The sequence below is a fragment of the Symsagittifera roscoffensis genome, chromosome 8 (genome assembly GCF_963678635.1).
Source record: "Symsagittifera roscoffensis chromosome 8, txSymRosc1.1, whole genome shotgun sequence".
NCBI classification, from domain to species: domain Eukaryota; kingdom Metazoa; phylum Xenacoelomorpha; order Acoela; family Convolutidae; genus Symsagittifera; species Symsagittifera roscoffensis.
Window position 1 is genome coordinate 26445665 of NC_087069.1, and position 20711 is coordinate 26466375.

General features: G+C 34.5%; 1 protein-coding gene across 1 annotated transcript in view; it reads right to left on the reverse strand.

Annotated features, from left to right (window-relative positions):
• Positions 1–1472: 1472 nt before the first annotated feature.
• LOC134853716 (vinculin-like) overlaps positions 1473–20711 on the reverse strand; it is a 325677-nt gene continuing 306438 nt past the window's right edge. Inside the window, exons 14-24 of the mRNA XM_063869716.1 lie at positions 19082–19274; positions 16503–16700; positions 16178–16269; positions 15034–15115; positions 14154–14309; positions 13355–13577; positions 9095–9218; positions 6978–7074; positions 6255–6413; positions 5223–5344; positions 1473–2502 (exon numbers count right to left, since the gene is read on the reverse strand). Coding sequence (XP_063725786.1) covers positions 2353–2502; positions 5223–5344; positions 6255–6413; positions 6978–7074; positions 9095–9218; positions 13355–13577; positions 14154–14309; positions 15034–15115; positions 16178–16269; positions 16503–16700; positions 19082–19274 — 1596 coding nt within the window. The 3' untranslated portion in view covers positions 1473–2352. The remainder of the gene's footprint in view (positions 2503–5222; positions 5345–6254; positions 6414–6977; positions 7075–9094; positions 9219–13354; positions 13578–14153; positions 14310–15033; positions 15116–16177; positions 16270–16502; positions 16701–19081; positions 19275–20711) is intronic.

Genomic DNA, 20711 nt, shown 5'->3' on the forward strand with positions numbered 1-20711 from the left:
AATCTCTTCGAAATTTGAGAATTTGCTGAAGTTTTCAACTGTGATTGGGACTGTTTTCTATAGCCGTTTTCTCTTACAAATTTTTAAGAGTTTGATTTTATTATGAAAGCTCAATAATTTTAAGGCTTCTTTTAACCTAATCTAGGGGTTATATATGTGCCTTGGGTACATGATCTAGGATTCGAGACCAAGATAGGCCTTGTTTATCAGCAATGTGTGGAAAATGAGTTTTTTTTTGCGAAAAATTGGATTATAGTTTTACTATTGGCTTTTAATAGCTTTCTTTCCAAAACATAGAATATTTTTTTCGGTGGTTTTGATATGAGCAGTTTTTTTTCTATCATTTTAATTGGTTCTAATTATACTACAATGACTTAGTTACTCCATTTTTGTTGTTATAAGAATCAAAATAGTTTGTAAGCTTTCCTGTGTTTCATGAATGGGCGTGAAAACTTTGAACATCAAAATTTATTAGATCCAAACTCTATCCGGCGTCTGCACAAAGATTGCCGACCTCGCTGCTGCTCGGTAAACTTGTGAAAAATTTTGAAGGCTAATATAATGGCTGTGATTGTTTTTCTTGGCATTTTTCCCTCAAACTGATTATCATTCAAGACAAACGTATGCAATTTCGGTAAACACAGTTTCGATTTTCGTGGCTTGTCTGATTTTTTTGTCTGCTAGTTTACAATGCTATGTTGGTGTTGTATCCCACGAGTGTCTTTTTAGATAATACAGAACTACTAAGAGAAAATGGTTTTAAGTCATAAAAAAGTTAAAACCAAGACAGTGTTAAAAATCTTTTTTTTCTTCAGTTTATATATTGAATTTGACTTTCTGTCTGCTAGCTTACAAGGCTATGTTGTGCTGTATCACGCGATTGTCTTCTTTGATAACACAAAACCATTTGAAGATAACACAAAACCAATTGAAAAGTCAATAGGTTATTTTCAATTCTGCCGGGAAATCTAGAAAATTATATCATTTTGGAAACTGAAATTCATTTACGTTTTCTTTTGCGCGTCTTGTTATTGGATAGAGAGTTTTTTTGCATTTTTTTTAGCAAATGAATTTGAATTCAATATTAAAAAAAAATTGAGAGTCAAACCATGAAAAACCAAGACGTACACTGTTCATTACAGCAGTTAGTCTTATATTTGTTCGGTCTGAGGGCATGCAAGTTGTGAAAAAAATATTCGTTTACCTCCTAATTCGTTCAATTACCCGCTTAAACGCCTTCCTTTAGTTTGTTTTGCTCGTTATTAAGTTCAATGTCTCTCAAAGTTCAATCATCCCCATCTCCTTGTCATTCACTCAATTTTATTATCAGAGAGATACGCTTCAAAATGAGTCGAGCGCCGTAGGTCAAACCGCCAAAAACATATCGGGAGAGGACAAAAACATTGGAATAAACCGCCAGTGTATACGATTTCTTTGAGAATCATTGTGAAAATGATTTGTATTCACCTGAACAATTTTTAAACTTCACAATTACTGGTGAAAAAACTATTAATTGAAACGATTTTGATATCTGTACAAGAACAAGAAATAAGCCGAATACTAATTAATATATCTGCAATGTGAATGTGAGGATGATATCACGGCGCAATTGTGACAGGAACATCGTACAAAATCCAGAGTAATCAACGAACGAGACACGATGATGATGATAAGCATGATATTAAGGGTTGATTTGAGGGTTGGCTAAATATGTCGAATAGATTTATAGAAAATGCATTTGAAGTAAGATTAAAACCATGAAAAATGTATAGCATCTTTTTTTCTTCAGTTTATATGTTGAACTTGATTTCCGAACTAGCAACGCTCACTGTTTTCAGGATCTTGGAACAATAATTGCACAGACTAGTCAATTAAACCAGCCATAAGTTTCAATTTGTTTCTGAAAATTATATAAAAAATACTATTTCAAAAGCATGTTAGTCAATATCAGAGATTTGCTCCAACGGCCAGCTTTCATTTATTCATTATTACAAGAAACTGCATTTATGACTATTTACTTTCCCAATTTTTTATAATTAACCAAAAACTATCAGCTGCAAAACTTTTTGGTAACGGTAAATTTTATACAAATTGCATGCCCATTGAGCAAATAAAGCATGAAGAATCTCGTTAAATTTTTCCCGCAATGATGCCAAGTGAATAATTTCCAACCCTATAGAGGACTAATTCAACGATTCAGCATCTAAAAATTTGTGCCTAGTAACAAAGTTACCTCGGGGAAATAGTTACAAGATTTAACGTAAGATTTTAAAACTATCACAAAACTTCGGTTTAAAACGATATCTAAAAAAATTGCCCCAATTTCCCTTCAACGCTGTTCAATCTTCAGTTTCAATTCCGCTTACTCATCGCCATCTCGGCCGCTTTCTGTGCATTCAGCCTCACTTGCTGTTTCTGTTTGAGCGACACTGAGTAACTCAACATTCCCGAAGAGTGATGCGCACCAGCTGGTCGCTTTCTCACCCACTTCAACGCGTGTCCCTGAAACACACACAAAAAAATAAGTTTCAGTTTGGTACTTTTGCAAACCGATCGAGTTTATCCACAGCAATGAAGAAGCTAGCTGAACTAGCTAGCTTGCGCGATCACGATCAGACAGAACCTAAAGGGCTCCTTTCTTATCAAAAGGAAACTATTCTTCTAATTTAAGACTTTTATGAGGCTACTCATGTCATAAGGTCGTCATCAAAAATAGGCCAACAGATTGATAAATCATAATTTTTTATCCAGATATTAAAAAATTACACTTTGACCCATGGTACTAATTGTCTTTCATTCACTTAACTTTAAAGAAAAATTATATATCAATGAACATAATTCAAAAATTTGTAAACATTGGCGGAGCAGACGAAATATATTTTATCAAATTTCATGGCAAATCACAATGTATTTTTGTAAATCTAAATCAGACAGATAGTGACGAGACCAGCAGAATTGAGGATTTTATCAGTCTAGCTTGTAAGCAGATAGGAAAACACAAGCTTGATCTTTATGGGCTATTAATATATCGTAATTTTTAAATGAATAATAAACTTATCGACTCGTAGTGGGAATCCAACCCCGAAACCATCACAACTTCTCCTCATGGCTTTTAACTGTTCCGACCAATAAAAGTGGGGAGGAACCTTGTATTCGGGCGTGTTTTTGTTTTCTTTCTTTTTTCTTTTCCACATAAAATCAGGTATCAAATAATAATCGGAATCGAGTGATATATCATTCCTTTCATTTTTCAGTGTCGAGAAAAAAAACGTTGGAAATTTTTGGCCTAATTTTGAGCAAAAAAAAAGAGAGCGCAAGCACGCTTTATTTGTTTTTCAACCAAAAACAGTTATCACAAAGAATCATCGGAAACGATGAGGGTGATATATCAAATTACAGCCCTTTCAGCCTGATTCGAACGAAAATAAAAAATTCTCAAAAAAATTGTCCCATTGTCGAGAAAAACTGCTTTACAACTTTAAGTACATATTCCAGCGAGTAAAGCGAGCGAGCAGGCTTATTATTGAAAAAAAAACCGTTAAACTTAAGTTTAAATATAACTAAAAATAATATTTTGCGAAGTCATTTAGCGCTATTTTTGGAAAAAAAAACTAAAACTCAAAAAATCTTTGCATAGAAAACTGAAATTTTCCACGTTTTTTTTTCTTGTCATTTTTCGACAAAAACCGATGCGCAATTTGCCAATTTTACTGTGGCTGTCGATCGAAAATACTTCAAATCTAGACTTTCGTCAGACCATTTGATCTGTGATACTTGCACAATCTGTGCTACTTGCACAGCAACCGGCTATCCTTGTCAAAACAAAGGTCTTTTAGAAAAAGGAAATTTACTAGCTCATTGTTTTTCAAATTGAATGAATTTCTGAATGATGTACAAAATTGGAAAGGGCGTTAAGGAATATGAATCAGGTAATTTCAAAATTATTGATTTGAGTGTTATAAAACTGTATCTAACGGGAACGAGTGGAAAATCTTTTGTTGCTTTCGTTCTCCGCGAGGGCGGTTGATAAAGACCACCGTAGTTAGATCTGTGGCTTTTCGCTATTCGACTTTCAAAAATTATAAAAATATATTTGTGTATGATTCTGAGTGTTGATTATTGATTGTTTTAAACACAAACTTGAGTAATTCAAGTATTTCATAGATATTCAGTAGGTACACTGAAAGTAATTGGTTCTTAAGAAAATTATCTTCTGCGCGGTTTCAACGTTCTCGAAAATGTACGAACTTGAGAATTTTCTCTAGCAGTGTGAGTTTTTGTTTATGATTGGAAAAGCTGTTTCATCCAAATATCAGCACACCATATTGAAACGCAGAGAAGAAGCTGCGCTTCGCAAACACTAGCAAGAACAAGACAAAAAGCAGCTCCATAAAAAGGAAAAAGTAGAAATTAGCCTCGAATTAGTAACGATTCGGCTACGTCTCGCATTCGAACATACGCCCTACTTCGATCTAGAGAATATGAGTCTCACGCATTAACCACTCAGCCATGGACGCTTAAAAATATCAAACACCAGCCCAAAATAAAGTAGAGAACAGATGCTTTGCTACAGTGAAATTTCCAATGTTACAGTGAAATTTCCATATAAGTGAACACATACAATGAACACTTTGATTTGCGAGTTAGGTTAGAAAAAAACAAGGTTCGTACTAATACACTAACGCTCGCACGCTCACAAGAGTGATCATACGCTAATAACAACTTTATTGTAGCAAATCAATGGTTTCGATACGCAAATTAAAGTAACTTACACACAATGCAACACTACACTCAAAATCTTTTTTTTACAAGCCATACTAAATTGAGAAAACTACGATCTTTTGTTCAGGCCTGTTTCACCGACCTTCCTTAAATATCGCTTTTCACCCCGAGAGCCACTGATTATCCCCATCTATAATCGAGGTTTCTGACGAATAGGGGAGCGGGGAGTGTACCATAGCCAAACTGTTCATTGGATGGCCAAATTAGTCAAGTTTATTTCTCTTATCGGGGCTTTTTACGTAGGCTAATAAGGTAAAGTGACAATTCGTAACAATCGACAATTCGTCGCAAAGCATAGACAAGTAGCGAACGCTTGCTCTACTTCGCTTGCGTTCTCGGTGAAAAGAACGCATAAATCAATGTTTGCCGTTTAATCTACTTTTAAGAATTGTCTTCTCACGGGTTGGTAGGTGGTTTTTTACATTTCTGATTTCACTCACCTGGTCCAGTCTGATGCGGATGCTGGCTGCCTCACTCGCACGCACAGTGTCCTTAACTGACGTCATAATGTTCTGCGCATTCAACACCAGCATCTCAGTCGCCTCAATGTCATCTTTGGTAGCTGAAATTATAACACTAGAGATTATAAAAACTCAAACATTCACTTTATGAACTTGAAGCATTTTGAGCATTGAAGGTTGAGATTGTTTTGCAGATGTTCATAAAGCATCAGCTTGTGGCAATCGAACTCAAAGTATTTATGTTCTGGTTCTATATTGCCAATTTTACTTAACATCAATTCCGATATGACTTTCACATATGATATCGGAATTGATAGTAAGCCAATTGACAAAATGCAGCAATTAAAAACTTGTATATTACCAGTCAGAGTAAAACTTCAATACACTTATACTCAAATTCCTTATTTCTTGAAAAAATATATTTGAACTGTAGTGAATTCAGTTGATGAGTTTTGGTACTGTATCATCAATTCAGTGGTTATAAAGTATTCCATAACAAATCATGGAACTAGTTGGTATAATAAAAAGTAAAATAAAATACAGACCATTATTTTGATTGTTAACGAGGTACATCATGCATAGGGCCATGCAGTCGAGAACTATTACGCAATAACACAGTTATATCACAAATCAGCAATGGTTAGATTGCATCGAAGTTCAGTCAAAAATGACAATTTTGTTGTAACTTTTAATTTAATCAAAACTTAAAATTTTGAATCAAGATCATTGTGAATTTTTGTATTTTTTTCATTGTTTTTGAATTGTGAGTTAGACAGATTTTTTTAAAATCGGATCTTCGTTAAAAAAAGTTAACTTCCAATCACAGTAGTGTTGTTTCATTAATCACTTCATACTTTCATTTAACTTTCAGTGGATCATGCGCAATTTAACTGAATCTATCTTACATTACATAATAACTGTTCAACATCAACCAAGTTATGTTTAATAACTACTCCAACTGATATTAGCTAATTGCAACTATCATTTCTAATCTATAATACTACTACCCACCTTGATCATCAGCCGCCACATTCTGGGCTATTTCGTCCAGCTGGGACGTGGGCTTGGCAGTGCCCCCCCTTTCTAGCTCAGTGGCGGCTGCCTCTATGCCGATAGAAGTGGCCAACTTGTCTAGCTTCAGGGCTATATCTGCCCCGTTTAACGAGTTATCTGCCACAACGAGGAAACCGATATTTGAATTTTCATGTAAACATTTCTTTAAGCCAATTTTGTTCAAATATATTCTAGTGCTGTCTCAATTTTCCTCAACGAATGAATGTATATATATTTAAGTATATTTTCATGATCGTTAATTTCAACTTCGCTGAAAAAAATTCCATTATAAACAACCTATAAGTCATTATTTTGAAAATGTAGTACAATTTAGATCAAACTAGTTTTCAAATATTTAAAAAAAGAACTGAATCACCATTGTTTTTTACTTTGTCGTACTCGGCACCAGAACTTCAACCTATCAAATATCTTTTTATAGTCATAGTCATGTTTTCAAATGTAAGCAAATAGATTATTATTTTTGGTCTTCTCTGTTATACGGCCCAATACTACCAAATTACTAAGCTTATGAGCTTACTTTGAGATCCAGATTTAAATTAGATTCAACCAATCAGATTCGAGCGTTATGATCCAACTTTAAAAACAGCATAATGATCAATTTTGGGCCGCAAAACAGAAAAAAAAAACATTCTATTCGACTAAAACAATGAAGTGACTCACCATTTGCAACTCCCCCAATGGTTGTGGCCTTGACAGTGGAGAGGATGTTTAGCTGGGTGGCCAAGGTGGGGATCTTGTGGGCCACATTCTGCAGATTCTAAACACAGCAAAGCAACAAATAGCAACACAGTTGATAAATTATATTCCCATGTACAGGGCTAAAAGCAATGAAGAATTAAGAAAACAAAAATCCGATCAAAAATATTTTTCCCAAAAACGAAAAAAAAAAGATACTCTATACGTATTAATCGAGGATCAGCTCAATTAGTTTGTCCTTTCACTCGGGGATGAATGGTCTGAAAAAAAAGAAACTTTAATTTTATTTCGACTTAAGCATAATTTTTTTGTCACACGAGGCAGGGGACCGAGAATAGCTTAAAACAAATTGACAATAGCTTTATTAAAGTATGATGTCAAAACTTTTGCAATTTTAGCCTAAAAAATCCATATGAAGAGTGACTCTTCACTCAAAAACCATCTGACTACTCAATTTTTTTCAACAAAATCAATTTGAGACACTGAAAAAAGAACATAGCCAGCAGACAGTTGGACAAGAGTCAATGAACGCAAGTAAACAGGAAAAAAACTGACATTTTTTCTCAGTTTTCGATTTTCAAAGACAAAAATAGATGCCTTTAAGACTCTGCGAACTAAAGCTCTACAGCAATTCATGATTGGCCTTTTTAAATAAAATTAACCCAGTTTGAGAAAACTCGATCAGTAAAAGAAAATTAAACACAGAGGCGAAGTTGCACTTCGCATACACAAGCAAAAATATGACCGACAACGCTACTGGAAAAAACTGAATGAGTAAAATTTTGAGACTACAAAATTTTTCAAGGTACAAGCCAATTACGACGCATTACCAGTACCAGTCAATTTACAAAAACAGAAATTTACTAACTAACATGCCTCAATTTATAGAGCAGACGCATTTTAGCTAGTATATTCATTAAAAACATCCGACCCTGCCCAGGTTCGAACCCTCCTATATTGCTGCTGGTCTCCTTCCCTACCTCTACGCTACAGAACCATGGTATCTAGAAGCTAAAGCGCTACTTGTAACACAAAATTCTGGGTTAATATCCATAGCATTGGCTGTACTTAAAAGCTGGATCAAAAAGGACACATTTTGTCGCAACAATTGCATCGCAACAATATTTGCGATGTGGAAAAAAATGAAGTAGGAATTTGCGGGCTGGAAAAAAAAGAAAGTTCATACTATAACACAAGCTATACTTGTGTAAAGACAGATTAAATCCCCTTTTACGCGTTAATAGCATAAAATATGTCGCGCATTAATTATCCCACACTGGCGATTTTAAACACCCACGAATTTACGAAAAATCACAGGTAAAATATCTTTTTAAATTTCAGCTCAGGACAACGATACTTTTCGGCTGAAATGAAAGAAATAAAAAATCCACCACAAAAGTTGGGTTAAAAAGTCGAAATTTGCGTGGAGAACAAAACCAGCGCGAGCTCAAATATTCCACCACTTTCGTCGAAAGTCGGAAAAATGAAATCAAACAGATTGCGCCCACTTTCTAGCAATAGAATCTCAATGAGCCTAATTTTGTATTTGCCGAGGAAATTGTATTTGTACAGCAGGGGCTGAATGGGCCCAATTTTCTGTCCCTGATTTGATATGGAAGGGGGTGAATGAACCCAATTGTCTAAACAGTGAGCTCTTAGTTGGGCGTCCTTGAGTCCAATTTATTTTTCCTTGACAACTGGGGGACCAATCGTACTATATGCTCATTCAGCCCCTTTTCATGAAAACTTTACGCAAAAGTTTCGACCCGGGTGATCAAACCATCAAAAATGATTAGTTGCAAAAATTAAGAGCTTCAAACAAAAAAGTCATTAGTAGTTCGAATTTTGCAACCACAATATAAAAGGATCCATAGTGCCGGCATCGATTTCTCAAGTAGATGAACGTCTAACTCTAAAGGACTTATTGACCTTGACTTTGACAAGATAAAAGAGATATTTCTTGTGAGGAAAAACATGAGAAAAACCATAACGTAAATTAACAAGTTATAGAACATTTTCGTTCTTTCATTTCTTTTTCTTCAGCTGAGAACAAGAGGAGTTAACATATGTGGCCTGCCTACCTTGCTAATCTTCCTCTCTTGGCACTGCTCTGCCACCTGATTGGCCAGTCTGTACACCGCCATGGCAGACTCAGCGATCAACTTGGCTGTCTCTATCAAATCGAACTTGGCTCCCTCTTCGCCCCTGCAAGATGAAACAAAACTGACATGATAATTATGACTAAACACCGAGATCAAGTTACACTTCGCGTATGCACGTGAAACAAAACTGATTAAATGGTTATTCAATTAAAAAATAGACTTATTAAACTAATACACTTGTTTTCAAAAATAATCAGAGAAGTAATTGTTCCGACTATTGAAAAAAGGGAGGAACTTTGTATTCGGGGTGTGTTTTAGTTGTTTCTTTTTGTTTTCCACGCAAAATCATTTGCTACAAATAATCATCGGAATGGGTCGAGTGATGTATCATATTAAAGCATTTTCACTCGTGATTCGAACGAAATTAAACAAATTTTGAAAATTTTTGCGAAATGTTGAGGAAAACGGGTTTGAAATTTTTGATTTTTGGTCTTATTTCGAACTAAAAAGTTGACGGTGTTATAATAGCTCATTTGAGCCGTGAAAGTTGGGTTATACTCAAGTATAGATAGTTTTTGGATTTTTAAAGCAATTTGTTTTTAGCAATTTTGGGAATCAAAAACTTGAAAATCAAATTTTTGAAATTTTTTTGTCCGTTTTTCTGGTCAGTTTACTTCAAAAATGGTTTTCAAATTGACCCCTTTTACTATGACTCTCAAGTATGCCTACGTCCTATTTTTTCGTTTTATCACAACATACAACAGATCTTTTTATCACAACATGCAGAAAAAACGATACCAATTTGAAAAAAAAAAAAAACATTTTTTTTTTGTATTTTTAAGAATGTGGTCGGAACATTCTGGGCTATTCAACCGGCTATCCTTTTTACAATGTACATTCTGACATAAGGTGGGTGGGTGCCCTCGTGAGAGGGCATGCACTTTTACAGATACAGTATAGTTGACCACAGACAGAAAAAAGTACACCACATACAGAAAAAAAACCAACGATAGCCGGTTGCTGTACAGAATGTTCCGACCACAAAATTAAAAAACTAAAAACTCAGTTACTATTTTTCTCATTTTTTTGTCTGAAAACAAATAGAACAACGAAAAAAACTCACTAAAACTTTACTTTCTAGAATTTTACGGAAAATTTTTTGGATTTTAAAAATTTTTTTTCAGAAAGAACTTAAAATAATTTTAGTTGAGTAAAACTAAATTTTCACGGTCTAACTTGAATTTTAACAATTAGACTATTACAAAGCCTATAATATAAAATATCTACTCGCTCGCTCTACTCGCTCGAAATTAGTCTAGAACTCAAAAACTTCGAAGCGGCTTTGTCGAAACAAGGAAAAATTTTTATGTCGTTAAGACTGAAAGGGGTTTAATATGATAAATCAAGCTACCCTTTCCAACGATTATTTGTGACACCTGATTTTCCGAAGGAAAAAGATACAAAAAAACTAAAACACACCCGAACACAAAGGTTTCTTCCCATTTTCAAAACTCGGTACAACTAATAGTTAAAAAACCTGATAAAATGTTTTGTTAAAAACCTTGCTAGATGAAATTTCGAGATAAAAAAGGAGACTCAATAGAAATTTGCTGATTTAAAACAGTCACTTTGCTGCTTCATAAGTATATTTTTTCATTTCTGCTATCTGAACTTTGACACGACGATTAAGTTGCTCTTCGCAAACAGAAACAAAGACGAGTGAAACAATTCTCTAATTTTTATTTAAAAAAACTATAACTTCAATGCACGCAATAAAACTAGCGTTTCAAAAAGTATACACGTAGAGGGATCAATTTCACAGCTTGCTGCTGTGAATGCAAACACTTCTAAATGCCAGTAGACCATAATTAACCATATGAGAGAAAATTGGGTCAATAGACAACTTTTTTTATTCAACAAAGAATTCTGGAAATTAAAATAAGCTTTCAAATCTAAAAGATAAAAAATTTTCGCGCAAAATGTTTACAAAACTGTTTTTAAACAAAAAAATGTTGTGTTTTAAATAGTAAAAACAACAATGTTTGTCTATCAAATAAAATTAAATTAATTTATACTAAAACTTGGAGATATACCCTTGTTAAAATTTGTTGGGCAACGTAAGAGGCTCACTTTGATATAATTATGTCAGTGATTGACTTGGCAGTTTTGGCGTAATTTTTGGCTGACTAAAAAGCCAGAAATGATCCGTTTTTGGGTTAAAATTTTGGCCCGAATTTTGCAAAACAAATAGAACCATATTAATTCTGCTGAAATTCTATGCAAGTCTTGTCTTCATCAGTTTTCAGCTGAACTCGATAGCCCCAAATTGAGAAAAACGCGTTTTAAAATTCAAGTTAAAGGCATTTTGTCCGGATAACTTAAATTAGCACAATAAATAAGAGTAAGTATTACGTTCATGACTCTTAAACAAATATTTGATTGCCGTAGACTAAGACAAGACCAAAACAGAAAATTAGAAAAGAGCCAATGAACGCAAGTAGAAAAAACCTTCAAAAGAACTTCAAAGAAAAAAGAACAAATTATGATTGATACTTTTTTGATGAAATCAACCCAATTTGAGAAACCTAGATCAATAAGTAAATTTTTATTTCGCTGAAAAAGCTGAAAAGTAAATTCCACTTTCGAAACCAGAAAATGATCACATTTTTATGTTCTTTAATTTTTGCTGTTCGATAGCGAAGTTTGCCTTCCTTTTGACAGAGAAAATGAACTGATCTTAAAAAGAAATCAAAATTCAAACCGCGAAAAAGTAAAAATGAGCCTGTTAAATAGAACGTTAAATAACTTTTCCAAGAAAAAAAAAACAAAAAAATCATCACGATCTTTATAAGAGTCATCGACTCTTAAAAATCAGATGTTTTGACTACCATAACGTGCACTAGTTATCATAAATTGGCAAATTCTAAAAACCCATATCTTTGAAAAAGTGAACTCGTAAAAAGCCAAGCGTTTACGTGAGTAATTGTTTATAATTAGATTTCTCAGAAATTTGTCACATCGGCTTCAACTGTCAAATTCTAAACTCTAAGCTCCACTTTGAAACTTCTTGCTCTATCCAGATTCTTTAAGCTCTGCTACAAGCAGAATTCAACTATATCTGCTTCGAGATTTCAAAGCATCAACAAGAATTAGAGACCGCTGATTGGCTAATGATTTTCTGCTTATTTCAACAGCTGACATCAGGTATTTCTCATAGAAAAAGCTGCACTTCACAAACGCAAACAAAAAAACAAAAGAGAGCTGAGCTATAAAAACCAAAAAAAAAATACAAAAACAACCAAATAAACTTGAAAAAAGTTGAGCCAGGCAAAAAACTTGTGCGAGTCAGGTTGGACAAAAATGAACTCTAACAAGACTGCTCGTATCAGGGCGAAGCCCTGAATGTTCCGACTGCCTTTTAAGGTTTATGGAGCAGTAATAATATTAAAAAATTCAATGAAATAAAACAAAATGAAAAAAAAAATTTTTTCTAAAATTTGAAGTTTTTCATGAAAATCATCACCCCACACGCCATATAAAGTACAAAAGGATAAATTTCGCTCCTTGTAACAAACCAATTATGCCAAATAAGCTTCTTTTAACCAATTTGGAACGATTTCTAAGACGGATTAACTCTCCGTTTACGCCTTAATAGCGCGAAATAAATCGCGCGTTAATTGTCCCAAATTGGCCAAAATGGCAATCTTTAAACCCCCGTAACTTTACGAAAAATGATCACAGGTGAAATATCTTTTCAAATTTGAGCTCAGGACAACAATACCTTCCGAATGATATCAAAATTCCGTCAAAAATGGCTAGTTAAAAAGTCGAAATTTGTCTGAAGAAAAAAAACCCACCCCGAGCACAAATATTCCGTTACTTTCGTATCGAAAGTCGGAACAATAATAGAGACAACAAGCGCAGTAAATAAGGGGCACTTGAAACTATAAATTTAAATAATTATGGCTCTTTCCTTTCCACCCATTTCACATAACTATCAATTTTATGGTGTAGCGAGGAGTTTTACAAGGTTAAGTATGAAGACTTAATACGTTTGCCATGGCCGAATTTATCTGCATGCCAAATTTAGTAACCATCGAACAATGTGAACAGATAGTTGCTTGTAAAAGATCGCAGGTGGGAGGCAACGAAAAAGAGTCATAAGGTTAAACTTGAAAATTAATTTTACACTAAAATTTTCATGCTTTTCTTATTAAAAAGCCAGAACAACAATCTCACCTCACAATCCTGGACATCTTGGCCATCAACACTGCCATCCTCTTAGCCGATGTAATGATGTCATTGCCCTGACTCTGCCACTGTCTCACTTCCATGTGCAGCTCATGGGCCGCCTTCTGGATGGGTCTGTGCTCCTCTGGCAGGGGAGCCTCCACAATCTCTTCCTCCTCCTCCTCCTCTTCTAACACTGGACTGGGGGGACGGAGGGGCACTTTGGTGTACACTGGAAACGTATAACTGTGATTTACTCAATAATACTTCCCACTTTTATGGAATGAGGAAAAAAGAATTTTATTTAGCATTCATGAGTCGAGTTTCTTTGACAATGATCTCGAGAAACTCAAATCGATTTTTTCTATACGTATGTTCTCAAAAGTTATCTTAATCCTTATTACAAAAAGTTTCAAGCAAAATCAATATCCTTACCCCTCTTTGCATGCAGCATTTATAATTAAATCTAGAGCACGCAACTTCTGAACAGCTTTGCTACTTCATACATCCTCTAATCGAGCTATATCTATCAATAGCTACGAAAAGACATTGTTGGACAGATTTTGAACATAGAAAAGGTCAGGTGAAACATTAACATATAAGGTAAAGGTCGTGAATCTTTTCACTTATTCAGCCCAAAAGGACCACTATTAGTACTACCATTAGGAATAAAAAGCAAAACTCAAACAATACTTCAGTTATCATTTTGATTTCAACTAATGGGGTGCGTGTATTTCTATTTCCTGTTTTCATATTCCATTATGGGTAATTGTGGGCCGAATAAGTTCAAAAGAATCAAGGTTGTGACCTCCAGTAGAAGGTGGTGGGGGTCTTTCAGGCACTTCGTCTTCATCCTCTCCATCCTCTTGGCCATTTGCTTCACTCTCATTGGCCAGTTGCTTCTGCTGTTGTCTCATTTTGAGAGGGGAGATGAAATAGTAGAGGGATGAAGTATAGAATTCGTCTAAATGCAACAGTAGGGCAGGAGATGCAATGCATACACACATTAAATAGATATAGAAGCTCTGATTACCCGTTATCAGCTTTTGCCACAAGGCCTATAGACCGAAAGGAAAGACTAAAAAGCTAATATTTTCAAGGTACCAGAGTGCCAACTAAACTTCAATACTTTCGTTTTCATTGATTTCAAAACTTATAAGGGTCGGTTTGCTAAGCAACTAAGAGGAAACGAACATATATAATTAAAGATTGAAATGATAGACATTTATTGACCTTTTCTCTAGGAAATGAATACAGTTAAGTAAGGTAAGCGAGGGTCGATAATTATGGATCATCTTTCTATGTAAACACAGGCTCCGACATACAATCTCTGTTTGATCGGATACCTGAAATCCTTAACCTCTTTGCTATTCGACACACATCAACCGCATCAAATAATTCATCACTTAAATTGATGTATCATGCAAGTGAGCTTTGTACAATTTACGAAGTTGGGTCCATGAAATATAGACGCATCGCTACAGAAAACTTTTATATTTTTAATTTTAAAAGCATACATTTGGTATGCATATGTCAACGTCTGTTTCTGAAGTTATCACAAAAGACGCGGTACCCATCTTTCATACCTGCTTTTTCCAGGACCCAACTATCATAATTGTTCCGTGAGGGGCTCCTACGTTGAATCACAGTTTATGATAGAGTTTACTCATAATAACTACTCCACTTACCGTTTCCGCTCTGCACGGGAACTATGCGAGGTCCATAGTACTGTTTCAATAACTCCTTGATCGCATTCACAACGTCCAATACCTGAAAAAGTACGCAATTATCTGTAAGCTGTGACCATGCTTCAAGTGAGCTCCTACAAAAATATGGAGTCAGCATAGAATCAAAGCTGGACTTCGCAAACAAAAGCAAAAACTGGAAAAAGTAGCATTTAAATTTTGAATCGAAAAACTGATTGAATACGCTTGGAAAATGAAAACAATCGGTCTCCTACGGATTCGAACCTCCAACGTTCAGATTTCGAGTCAATTATTTTGAAAAGTTCGGCGCCAAACACCACTAAAGCCAATAAAACAGAGTAATTATTTATTCGAGTTAGACTGGAAAAAAAAAGAAAAAAAAGAGTATATATTCAAAAAATTGCACTCTGTTGCAGGAGTGAAACAACTTGAATCTGTTAGAGATTGAACGAAACATCTCCATCTCAAAATTAGAGGGCAAAGGTTCTGCTATTGCACAAAACATCAAAAGAGTACCTCGTGTGAGTAACCTCGTATTTTTTATCAATAACAAAATCTGTAAAAGCGAGATCCAGTCACACTTTGGTTCATCTGAACACAAAGTTTGAACACGAAACAAAAGATTCATAGAGATCCCATCATTCATTTCCTGGGATAGTTGAAAAATCACTTTTCCAATTAAATCAACAAACTAAAACAACGTGCTGATATTTTGGTAGTTAAAAAATCTAATAAGTGCTTCATGAAACAAATCTATTCGAGTACAAAAACAAAAAAAATGATAACGTCCTGAAGTTGAATTGATTTGAAAACTGCAGACACAATTTGCGTACTTTTCTTATAAATCAACGTCTGGGAAAAACTTAAAATATAAGCAACTCAGATGCAAGGTCAAATGGGCAAACAAAATGAGCAAACAAAAAGAATTAATGATGATGATTTGAAAGAGAGATTATAATGGGCTTTTAATCGATGATGATATATTTTTCTTCAAATTTGGTCAGACTGGTACTAAAATCATAATTTAATCGCTTATTAACTCGTGAAACTGGATGGGGGACCCCCATCTTCATCACAAAGTTGGAAGATAAGGGTTCTGAATTTACACAAAACATCATAAGATTACCTCGTGTGAGTTGTGGTGGAAGTCCAAAGTGGTCTGCCTATTCTTGGGATCCCTCGCAAACTTCGTCGCTAGAGACACAAAGGGCTGTACCTCTGAAACAATCATAACATCACTACTTCATTATTCCTTTTTTTTCGATACAAAATTGTCTACTCGAAATTTTAGAAAAAAATACACTTTTTTCGTGTGCAATGACCAATCAAGAACAAAAAAAGTATATCCATTGGTTCGAAATACGCGTTCGAACTGCATGCTCAAAAATTGAAATTGTGCTCATTTAATTTTACACTCGTTGTCACTAAATATTTGCATGTCAGTAACTTACGTCCTTTGAGACTGGCACAGTATTCTGCCAATTTCACCCTCACCCATTCTTCGTCTAGCTGCACTCCTTGTGCCTCACACACCTGAGCCACTCTGTGTATGCAGCTGATCAAAGTGGTTGAATGAACCACAAACGCCTTCTGGTCTTCATTTTGGAGAGAGAGGAGACAGTTTTTGAGAAGATCTTCTAAGGTCAACTCTAAAAGAAATAGGGAGAAGGAATTCATAAAACCAAATTAAGCCTTCGTTAAACACAGAGGCGAAGCTGCGGAAAACATAAAAAAGACTCTAAACACTAGCCTCTTATCACTAAAGCAGCAAAAATTCAAGCAAAAAAAAAACAAAATTACTTCAATGTTCCAGATTTGAATCTCTAACATGATAATTAGGAGTGTCACTTCCGTCCTCGCATCTGCGCCACGATCACTTGGAAGTAAACTAGTGGCCCAGCTAAAGCTGGATGTACCTGTTTTAATACTTTTAATCATATATTGAACTGATAAGAAAACTCGTATTTTTCAATATTTCAAAACATGAAAACTTTACGCAAAACTCTAGTAAATTATTTGCTTAATTAGGAGATTAGCTGCTTATTAAAAGAAGAAAACTACAACTCGCTCTCGCTTTTTCATTTGAACTCTTTATCTGAGATTTGGCTGGGCAGTTTTCGGAAAAAAAAAGAAAAAATGTTCCAAAAAAACGAACAAAAAATTTGCCTTTTTCTAAATTCATAAACTTTTCTCTACTTAAGCATGGGAATAAACTAACTCTTAATTAGGGAAGGTTTACATGCCCCGATTTTTAGATTGAACCCTCAATATCCAAATAAAGTAGTAGTTTTCGAGATAGTGATGAAACTTCTTTAAAAAACGGTAAAAATTTCAAAAAACGGATTTTCCCGAAGTCCATATCGGCTTTTCTTCACAAAAAAAAGGGTAAAACACATTGTTCAGGAAAAATCTAAGCACCATGTTAGTTTGAAAAACTGTCAACATCAAAACCAGCAGGTTAGTTTTTGACAAAAAAAGAAGTTTCAAAAAACGGGAAAAAATTCAAAAAATTCGGCATTGTCTGAGGCCATATATAATTTTTAAAACGCAGGGCATGGCCGTTTATGCAGGAAAAATTCATATAACTGATTTTTTTTTCGGCTAAACCACTGAGCTCCGATTTGGCGGAGTCGTTTTTGAGAAAAGTTTTTAAAATTAAGCAAAATGTCAAAAAATGGGCTTGTTTGAGGCCATAACTTTTTTCTACCGAATTTAGGGAACAACCGCTTGAGAAAAGCAGATCCCCATGATTGGTTATTTCAATTGAAACCTTCATCTCAGATTTGAGCATGTAGTATTTAAGAAAATGAAAAAATTCAACTTTCGAAGGCCGTTGAGGGTGGGGTAAAATGAAAAGAGACTAGCTAAGTATGCAGGCACATAGAAGAGCAGCTGGTGTGTCATTGGCACTATTTAATGGAAAACAGTACAATAGTTTTTGAGAAAAATTGAAATATCTGCGAAAAAAGGAAAAATTTTCCAAAGCGTCGCAAAAAAAAAACAACAAATCCCACGCATTTTTATATTACCTGTTTCTTCAAACAGGACCTAACTCTGGCCAAAAATAAAGCAACAAAATACGCTATTGAAGTGCCTCTGCTTAAATAGGCCTAAATATGATTAAATTGAAATATACCAAAAGTGTCAAATGAGCACTTTTATTTGCGACTTAGGTTAGAAAAAATATTCTTCGTAATAATACACTACGCTTGGCTTGTGTAAATATCAAACTTCATAAATTATTCTCAAAGTGGGGTCGGTTATGACAAAATCTATGACACGCCCACTTAAATCTCATCTTAATTATAATTTAGTTGAATACGTTTAAGCATTAAGTGAATATTTTAGGAAAGCATTAAAAGTCGAATATTTATTTCTTAAGCATTCATATTTAAAAAGGTCTGTTCTTGTTATTTACTCTTGGCGGATATTTTTAATAATTATCTGTTTTGATCTTGATTGACTGACAATAGAATAATATATATTCTGCTGAAATTCAGTTCTAATTTTTAGAGTGCAATAGGAAAAAAAATCACCTCACTAAATGGTTTTTTGTTCTCGCTAAAAGATTTATGAACAAAATCTAAAAACATATGGCACTCATATGAACGAAAATATATGGCACTTTTGAAAAAAGATAATATCCTAAGTTAATTTGTCTTTCGTAAATCATGTTTGGTAAAAATATATCATTACTTTTCTAATTACATTGTTCGGCACTCGTTTAGAAGTATGGTTCCGTTTAAAACCTTGTTTAGAAGTATAGTCCCGTAAAACCACCAATGGCCCAAAGTCAGAAAAAAGTTTTTAAAGTTTTGCCAGTGAATTGACTTTTTTTAAAATTGCATTTCAAAGAGATATTTAGTGGAAAAACCAGCGAAGAAATGTTCACAAGCTTTCCTTTTGTTTTCATCCATTTGAAGTACTCTTTGTATAGTTCAATTTCCTGGCGGGAGCATACTTCTAAACAAGTACCCCACTCTGAAAATTAAAAACGTGTAGTGAAGCGTATTATTAAACTACTACATACCGGATGCCTCAATGAACAGTTCCAAATCGATAGTTGAGTCAATGTATGCCAGCAGCTGGTCCATGTTGTCCACCCAGAGGGTCTGCAGATCCACCAACTGTTTCACACTCTCTCCACTCCTCTCCTCCTCACTCTTGTCAGTTGAGAAACACAATTGGGCTGCTGCACTCAGAATTGGGATCAAGTCATTCAGCTGAAAATCACGGAGAATACTGTCACAGACGTTGACATAACCTCAACAACATCGGCCGGAAAATCTATTTGAAATTCTGATGGTGCTTTAAAATGTGAAACATGGAAAGAAAAAACACAGATAAGCCTTGAAAAATAAAATTTTCCCCATATACCGGAATTGAACCCCAACCTGTGGTATGGAAGAAAACACATAATGACAGCTTGACACAGGTTTTCAATTTCTCCTGCACCTCCGGGAGAAATACACACGATGTATGTGAAAAGTTCCATCATGGAATTTGCTTGATGAAATTTTATCTTACAAAAAAACACTAAAATTGTCAAGAAAAAACATAGCCAACACACAGTTGGAAAAAAGTAACGAATGCAATGAAATTAAACCGACTTGTTTTTTCAGAAACTTTTGAATTTCTAATAAAAATTAGATGGCCTAAACGCTCTTTGAATTTGTAGAACAATTTATGATGCACACTTTTTTAAAATAACCCAAATTGAGAAAGCTGGATCAAAAGGTAAGAATTTTATTTCGCTGGGAAATCTGATAATTAATTTCCATTTTCGAAATCAGAAGTCGATCACGTTTCTTGTGATTTTTATATTGTGCTGTTCGATAGTGGAGTCTACCTTCCTTTTAACATTAGAAATGCACTGAACTTAAAAAGAAATCACAAGTCAAACCGCGAAAAATCAAAATTGAGCGTGAAAAAATTCTAAGACTTTTTCCTGAAAAAAAAAAATCAGCAAGACCTATATACGAGTCTTCACTACGTTCATTACTCTTAATAAGCAGACGTTATACTGTTTCTGGTCTCTTAGAACCTTAATTTTGAAAAATAAAATAGAAAACCAACCGCTCATTTAATCGATGAGTCGGAACAACAAGAAAACGCTCTAATGTAGCCAAAAGTCAAATTAGATGAAACTAGCGCCAAAAGATTTCTCAATTATTTAAGTCTTAAGCATCAAACACAAGCGAACAAACGCCAAGAAGTAGCTTTGAAAGGGTCAGAAAAGAAAAAAAATAACTAGTTTTGAAAAATAAAGGATCTCTTCGGGAATTAATCTTCAATTCTCTGACATTCATGTTTTTCAGTCGGCTGCCCTACACAATTGTGCCACTAACGCCTATGGAAACCAAAGACATACGGCAAAAGAGAACCCTAAATTTCACAAAGACACAAATTTTGTATTTAAATATTTGGAATGTAATAGGCTAAATGCAATCACACTAACTTGGTATGTAGAAAATTAGAAAATTATTTTAGCTGTGCTTGTGTAAACAGCCTATTAGAGGTCACTGAACTACAGGTCACTGTTTGGAAAAAATAGCCAAAACTCGAAACTAAGTAGTGTTCTAACGAAATTTACCTTTGTTTCTTTTCCGCGTGAGGCAACAATTCTCAGACCAGAAAAAAAACACTCAAATTTTTGCCTT